Genomic DNA, 9035 nt, shown 5'->3' on the forward strand with positions numbered 1-9035 from the left:
TAAAATTTATCATTTCGTTTATGATTCAGTTCAATTTCGATTCTAATACTAATTTCAATTTTAATATGTGAACCAAACGGCCTAACACCATGAATTTGTTTATCTTTGGTTTATGGCACTGATGGTGAGCAGTTGCCTAATGTTTGGATTTGAGGAAAGTAAGAGAGGAAGGAAAATTATGAAGAAAAATAAAAATATTTTCTCTCCTCTCTTGTTTAGGAATGAGAAAAAATTAAGAAGAATGAAAAATAAGGGTGGATTATAATAAATGAGTGTCACCATTTATTTTCTCTCTATTTTAGAGAGAAAAATAAGTGAAAATAAAATTACATTTTTATTCCTATAATAATTTACTATAATTTCAAATAAAAAGGACAAAATAAATATTTTATTATTTAAAAAATAACTTTTCTTTTTTATTTTTCTTTTTAATATCCAAATAAAGAGAGAAAAATAATTTTAAAATAATTTTTATTTTTTTTCTTATTTTTTCCCTTTAATTTTCTTTTCTCTTTAAAAAGTTCCCAAACATAGATTAAATGTTCCCTTCTTTTAGGATGAGTATGCCGCTTCACTGGCAAGTGTTTCGTATAAAAAATACGCACGCCTAAAGCGTGGTCCACATTTTTGAATAGCTAACTAGCCATACTGTAATCCTCTCTTTTTTCACTTTTATAAATGGAAAAAAAAAATGGCATCCTATACGGGATTAATTATTAAAATAATATAATTTTAAAAATTATTTATAAGTTTAACACGAATTTAAAATTATTTATAAAAATAGCATTTATTTAAAAGAATATTATTTAAAAACATATTTTTAAGTGATATCATATTACATTAAAATATTTAAGAAAAATATCATTTAAAATATCACTTTTTAAAGTAGTATTAAATCATGTTAGAGAATGTAGAAATTGTTTAATAAAATATAATTTTTATTTATTGTAAAGAAAATATTCTTGTATTGAGAAGAGTGATATTTATTCATTGTAATTTAATGAAAGGGAAGAGAATTTAAAATATGATAAATTATATTTAAAAAAAATAAAATAATTAATTAATATATTTATTATAAGTAGGCATGTACGATGAGTTTTATTGAGTGTTATGGCAAAGTAGATATAGAAGCATCAAAGTCTTATTTCTGACAAATTTTTAACCCTGTTTGTTCATCAGTTGCGTGCTAGTTGAGATGACAGAACAAAGAAAATCTAAAAAGCAAATGGGAGGGTATTTAACCAATTAATTTCACTATTTAAAGTTAGGGTATTTTTTGTATGAGGATGTTAAAGTTATTAAGTTTTTTGTTTTTGAAATAAATTTTCTAACTCACATTATTAATTAATGCGTATCGATTCATCCATTTAACGTATTGATTTTAATATGGAGCATGGATTATCTGTGACGTGGTGCACAGAAGTATGGAATAATAATAATAATAATAATAATAATAATAATAATAATAATAATAATAATAATAATAGTCTTTCATTTATCTAACCTAAATCTTCCCTTTTTCCCATATTAAATAATTTGGTCCATTAGTTAATATGCATATATCATACATTATTTTTTATAATTATATAAATTATAAAAAAATTATTTTTTATGAGAAAAAAATATTATTTTTATTTACATATGAGAGTATTTTATAATTTTTTCAAATGACTTCGATAGTTATATATTCCGTTTCTCTACATATATATTATTTTTATTATTATATTAAAATTGTTAATTTATTTAATAATAATTATTAATAAAATAAGTTTTATTTAAAAAAAGAAAAAAAAAAAAAAAGAGTTTCTATGAAGAATCTTAAAAAGCAAGTTTGAATCGGAGTAGGACACAACTCATAAAGGAGTGCAATTGAGCAGGAAAAAGACAATAGATTACTGCCTTCTTCGCTACATCAGCTTTATTTTCTGACATGAACTGTAACTCCGTGTGATAGAATTCATATACTTTCATGCCCCTGCGTAGAAACCACTCGTCTTTATAAAATCTTTCTTATTTCCCCAGCTTCTTTCTCCTTCAACAATCCAGACCTGCCCTGCCTCGCCCTATCTTTAGAACGACATTCCAATCTTACCAACCTATATTTTACAAATTATAAGTTTATAATTCCCCCTTTTGATTTTCCAATGTCTTGATCTTTCATTTCTTTGTCTCTATACATGGCTTTTCTTCTCAGGTTTTTCTCTGCTTTTATCTTCGTCTTGATCCCAGTCTCATGTCAGCCCGGTGAACTCTTCTTTGCTGGATTTAAAGGTGCTGACACCAATATAACCTTGAGCGGAGTTGCAGAGATTGGTAAAAATGGTATTCTTCGCTTAACTAATGAGACTAGTAGATTAATGGGTCATGCCTTTTATGCTTCTCCATTTCAGTTCAAGAACTCTACTAATGGCAAAGCTTTCTCTTTTAGTACCTCTTTCGCTTTTGCTATAGTCCCAGAGTATCCAAAACTTGGTGGCCATGGCCTGGCTTTCACAATCTCAACATCTAAGAATCCACAGGCTCTTCCCAGTCAGTATCTTGGCCTTCTCAATGCAAGTGATTTAGGTAACTTCACAAATCACCTTCTGGCTGTTGAGTTTGACACTGTTCAAGATTTCGAGTTCGAAGACATCAACGACAACCATGTTGGTATTGACATCAACAGCTTGAAGTCTAACGCATCTACTCCTGCAGCATATTACACTGACGATTCTTCAAAGCTGGATCTAAATCTCAAGGGTAAATATGCAATCCAGGTTTGGGTTGATTATGATTCAGTACAGAATCTTCTCAACGTGACTATTTCGCCCACTTCCAAGAAACCCAGATTGCCAATCTTGACCTTTCCTATAGATCTCTCACCAATACTTAAAGACTATATGTACGTTGGCTTTTCTTCTTCAACAGGTTTGCTTGCTAGCTCACACTATATCCTGGGCTGGAGCTTTAAGATGAATGGGCAAGCTCGGGCTCTGGATCTTTCTTCTTTGCCTTCACTTCCGGCTGGTCCCAAAAAGATGCATACGGGTTTAACAATTGTGGTCGCAGTCTCATCAGTTTTTCTTGCAATTATCGCTATATCCTCTGTTATCTTCTACGTGATTAGAAAGATTAAGAACGCTGATATAATAGAAGATTGGGAGCTGGAGATTGGGCCTCATCGATACTCTTATCAAGAACTCAAGCAAGCAACCAATGGTTTCAGCGACAAAGAGCTACTTGGGCAAGGTGGTTTTGGCCAAGTTTTTAAAGGTACACTTCCCGATTCAACGGCTCAAGTAGCGGTCAAGCGAATTTCAAATGAATCTAAACAAGGTCTGCGCGAATTCTTATCAGAAATCGCTAGTGTTGGTAGACTTCGTCATCGAAATCTAGTTTTATTACTGGGTTGGTGTCGGCGAAGAGATGATTTTCTTCTCGTTTACGAATATATGGCTAATGGGAGTTTAGATAAGTTGTTGTTCGATGAACCAAAAAAAATTTTAAACTGGGAAAAGAGGTTCAAGATTATAAAAGATGTTGCTTCTGGGCTTCTTTATTTACACGAAGGCTATGAGCAGGTGGTGATTCACAGAGATGTCAAAGCTAGCAATGTACTACTAGACAGTGAACTGACTGGGAAACTTGGCGATTTTGGACTTGCAAAATTATACGAACACGGATCAAACCCAAGCACAACCAGAGTTGTGGGCACGTTAGGTTATCTAGCACCAGAATTGCCAAGGACAGGAAAGGCCACAGCAAGCTCAGATGTTTATGCATTTGGTGCACTTTTGCTAGAAGTTGCTTGTGGGCGCAGACCTGTTGAACCCAAGGCGTTGCCTGAAGAGATGGTGTTGGTGGATTGGGTGTGGGAAAGGTTCAGGGAAGGCAGAGTCCTTGATGTGGTGGACCACAGGCTAAATGGGCAGTATAATGAGAGTGAAATGGCGGTGGTTTTGAAATTGGGAATAATGTGTTCAAACAATGTGCCAATAGCAAGGCCAACAATGAGGCAAGTGATGAGGTTTTTGGATGGAGAGGCTCAAGTGCCTGAAAACTTGAGGGCTCCACAGTGGGCAGCATGTGCTGATGGAGGGAGGGACGTAATTCATGGGTTTGATGATTTTGTCAACTCATTTGCATCTTCTTCTTTTGACAAAATGAGCTCATCCTATTCGATTATGGAAAATAGGGATATCGATAATAGTTTTGCTTCTCTTTCTACTTCTCCTTTTTCTCTTCTCCGTGTTAGAGAGGAGACGAGGTAGCCATTGATTGAGAGGTTATAATTTTCCTTTTTCTTTTTATTTTCCTTCTAATATTAATGCATATTTCTTGAGGGGAAGAAATCAACATGGCTTTGAAATATCACGTCTTATAGTGAAGGTTTTGCCTCTAATTGATTTAAATTTAATGTCAAATTGATTTTGTGTTGGACTATAACTTAAAAATAATATAAAAACTAAATTTACTTTTTGACTTTTTTACATAAACATTACTTCAATTTTAATTTTTACTTTTAATTTAAATAATATAAAATCTTTGACTTTTAATTATTAGTACAAATGTGATAATTATTAGATTAAAAAAAAAACATCTCTCTCTATTAATTTAATATTTATTTCCTTTTATTCATAATTTTGACTATTTAACAAATTAACCATTCAATAACTTAAAAACTCTTTAACTGAAATTATTATTTTATAAAAATATATATTTTTTTAATTTTATATAATAAGTCAATATTAAAATTTTATATTATTTTAATTAAAAATTAAAAATTTAAATTTAAATATTTTATCATTATATATTACTCAAGTATAATTTATCTTTTTCTTTTCGGTGATAAAAGTTTCTACATGATGAATATGTGGCCCACAAACCTGAAACCATGCAAGAAAGTCAAATTTATAAAGAGAAGTTTTTTCTTTTTGTTAAAAAAAAAGAGGATGTAGATATGTCTAGTCACATCACAATTTTTAGTAATTTAGATTTAATTATAAAAATTAATTGTAATCTTATTTAATTAATTAAATTAATCAATATTAAAAAAAAAAAATATATATATATATATATATATATATATATACATTTATTCATTCATAACATGAATAGAAAACTTCTAAAAATTAATGAAACGAGACAAATTAAGAAACGAGAGAGAGAAAAATATATATTTTTTTATTAAATAAAATATTATTTTTTAATTTTAATTTTATTTCTAATTATAATTATAAATTTCATCATGATATTATATGGAAGAAAAAATGTGAAAATTCAATTAAGTTTTTTTCGGTATTAAATTATAACTAACCTTACTTGCATGTATGAATTTATTGAATATTTACAAAAATATTTTTTTTAAAAGATTTCATCCTTTCTATTGTAAGTCTATTCTTTGTTTTATTAATTGCTATTCGAAACACCTACAAGGGTTTTTATTTTTAATCTCTTAATTTAAAATTAAAAATAAATTATTATTTAATTCTCATATTTTAATAAAATTAATTACTCAATTTTATATTTTAAAAAATATACTATTTAATTTTTATATTTTACTTTTGTTAAATTATTTTATTTCTCTATTAATTTTTTTTGTTAGTCAATAGTGACTAAACTATTATTTAATTTTTTTATTTCAATAAAATTAATTATTTAATCATTTTAAAAAAAATTAACTAGTTCCTATCATTTGACTAACTTAACTATTTACTTTTATAATTATTTTTTTATATTTAAACTATCAAAATTCTCCCTCTTATTTCTCTATTATCCTCATTTGTTTTTCTCTCTACATATTTTTTCTCTTCTATACTCACATCCTTCTTCTTTTCATTCTCTAATTATTTTCATTTGTTGATAAAATTAATACAAATTGTCTACATAAAAAAGTTAATCAATTTCTTTAAACTTTTAAGTAATCAAGAAAAATTATTTCATATTAGAGAAAATATAAAAATAATGTCTAAAAATTAAAAATTAAAAGAAAAGGTAAATTTAGATTTAGTCTCACATAGCAAAATTTCTATTTTTATTGAGAATTATATTTTTCAAAATATTGCATTTTTCAAAATATATAAACCTAGTGATTAATTTCATTAAAATAGAGAGACTAAATAGTAGTATTTTTTAAAATTTAAAGATTAATTAATTATTTTTTTAAATAGAGAGATTAAATAATAGTTTGAACAGTATAAATAATAAAAATTTTGAGAAAGAGACTAAATATTTTAATAGAAGTAAAATATATAGATTAAATATTGTATTTTTTAAAATATAAGAATCAAATAATTAGTTTCACTAAAATATAGAGATTAAATACTAATTTTTTTTAAAATTAAATTACATAAAAAAATTAATACTATACTATTAAATCAATCAAAATAAATTATATTTCCTGCTGAATTTCATTAGTAAAGTTAAATTCAAATATTAAAGTCATCACTATTGAAAGAGATTTGTCGAAAAATTACTCTCAATAGTGAGTGAAGACGTCAAATAGTGTAAAAAAAAAAAAAAAAAAACATATAAAAATATGCACATTGAGGGGCCTTTGAACATTTGGTTGTGGCAGTTTAGTAGGACCGCAAACTTGGCCAAATTAGTTTAATCCAAGCATGTATAATAATCAATTGAAATAATTCATCAAAATTGTGGATTTATTGCTAAATAGATGACGAGGTTTCGGCAAGTCTAACAAACTAGATTTTGATGTTGACAAGTTTAATGTATTCTATTGAGTTGTCACTCTTGTAACAAATTCTTAATAGTTTAACTTGCTTATTTGGTTGCATAATTAAGAAACATACATATTACTTAAATTCGAGTTTTGATATTTTAATATTTCAATAGATTAAATTTGTTTGAAATTGTTATTATTATTTAAAAAATATATTTAAAATATATTAACTAAAAAGTAGTAAAATTTAATTTAAAATTGAATTGACATATTCTAATTATAAAAGTTTTAGTTTTTTTTTTTAATAATATTTTAGAATATAACTTCTTGAAAATCGCTTTTTTAAAATCATAATTGCAATATTAAACGAGAATTAAATAGGACTTTTGTTTTGATTGTGTTTACAGTGATAGATTTCCTCGACTTGTGATGGAAGCTACTCTTGCTGATATTTCTTCTCTTTGAGTTTTCTATAATACCATTTCTTTCCATTTAAAAAATAAAATGAAATGTTAAAATTAATGTGGGGATGTTTATGTGTTCTATTCTCGCTCTCTAGTTGAAGGTACAGTTACAGCGCATATATATATATATATAATTTGTTGAAGGGATTGCAATTGCTCTAAATAATTATGGACAAATTAAGTAATTAAATACTTTTAAAATTTTATGGTTTATCTCAGTTCCTAATTAGATTTCTTGTCTATTTTGTCTCCCTTCATCTATGCATTTCCATTTGGCAATTTCAAATCTTTTGATATTTGTTGATGAAATATTATCCCATGTAATCATTGTATTATTGTATTTATAATAAATAAATTTTAGTTATTAATTATGATGGAATCTATATGAAAAATTTTAGTAGATTATGAATTATTTTTTTATGAAGTTTTGAAAATTTTTAAGATATTAAAATTTTTTTGGTTCTCTTTTTTATTTTTATATGATATTAGTTTATTTTAGTTTATAAACTGATTAAACCAACTTACAAACTTTAAAAATAGATTAACTAGTTTGTTTACAAAAATTTTTGATCCTATAAGCTAAAAAAATAAGTTGGGAATTCAATTTATTTTTAGTAAGTTTAATAATAAATGTGCTTATAAATTATTTTTAGTAAACATATTAACTATTTATCAAATATTTATAAATATTTTAATCAAATATGTAATTATTTAAAATTTTAAATATTTATAAGTTTAAATCATCCGCTAAGTCAAATATTTTCTATATTTTTAATTTGCAATATTCTAAATTTTAAAATATAAATTTTATATTTTTATATAGTATTTAAATATTATTTTAATATTATCTAATTAATTTATAATTTTTGTAAAGCTTTCATTATATATTTTTAATGTTATTTCTAAACATATTTAATAAATTATTTAATAGTCCATTTTCAATTGAAATTATTAGTTTTATAAATTAATATTAAATCAATTAACAAAATATATTATTTCATTATTGTTAACCTTGGTTCTAAGATTTAATTTAATTATTATTAATTTGATTATTATTATTATTATTAATTATTATAATTTTTTATTATTAAATTATATATATATATATATGCATTTTGGCACCCAATTGAAAAGAATTTTGGACCTATTTAAGTATACTGAAAAAGTTCAAGGACTAAAAAGGTAATTAAAAGTTCAAAAAAAAAAAGTGAACCAATCAATTTTTAGGCAATAGCAGCGCGCCATAAATTAAATATAATTATATGATAATTATTAACAATTTATAGACTTCATTTAGGTGTGATCGAATCAGTGATAACTCATCTACATTATTCAGGAATGAGTTTTTGGCTCGGGTGTTCGATGGACTATCCCGAAAATGGGTCATGTTTATAGTCATTTTTAGCATTTTTGGGCGTCTCGGACGTGTTTCCAGGTAGCATAATTTGCAAAGGTAGTCCCAAACTTAAGTTGTATAGTTTTTACCTTGGCTAAGCTAGCTGATAAATCTGCAAAATTTTTTTGGCTTTGAAAAATTTAGTAAAATGACTTTAATTAATACAAGGATGATGTGAAGGACCTCCAGGAATTTTCATAATTTTTGAAGTACTGAAAATAATTATTCGGACTGTAGAGGAGTTAGGGACCAGAGCTGGAGTTTGGAGGATTGAACCGATATTAGGATCCTTGTAGGCCCCTGATGGGCATTATAATTATTGTTGTGGGCTTGATGCCCTGTTTATTTCTATTGTTGCGTTTTTCTTGCAGGGAGGTTAGGTCTAGTTATAGGGAAGACTCTGTCAAAATTTCAGCAAGACCTTAGGAAATTATTTTTGCTTCTTTGATTTAATTAATTAATTAATTCTGTCACTAATTTAATAGAGGTCAATATGTTTATCTAGGTAATTGAT

General features: G+C 26.3%; 1 protein-coding gene across 1 annotated transcript; it reads left to right on the forward strand.

Moving 5' to 3' along the window:
- Positions 1-1925: 1925 nt before the first annotated feature.
- Positions 1926-4348, forward strand: LOC110647823 (L-type lectin-domain containing receptor kinase S.4). The gene has a single exon (XM_021801822.2). It carries the CDS (start codon positions 2178-2180, stop codon positions 4248-4250), a length of 2073 nt encoding a protein of 690 aa, XP_021657514.1. The 5' UTR covers positions 1926-2177; the 3' UTR covers positions 4251-4348.
- Positions 4349-9035: the final 4687 nt, after the last annotated feature.

This window comes from Hevea brasiliensis, chromosome 5 (assembly GCF_030052815.1).
Source record: "Hevea brasiliensis isolate MT/VB/25A 57/8 chromosome 5, ASM3005281v1, whole genome shotgun sequence".
Lineage (NCBI taxonomy): Eukaryota > Viridiplantae > Streptophyta > Magnoliopsida > Malpighiales > Euphorbiaceae > Hevea > Hevea brasiliensis.

Bases quoted from the DNA above. Each gene is read 5' to 3' on its own strand.
- LOC110647823 (XM_021801822.2), top strand. From the start codon at position 2,178: ATGGCTTTTCTTCTCAGGTTTTTCTCTGCTTTTATCTTCGTCTTGATC.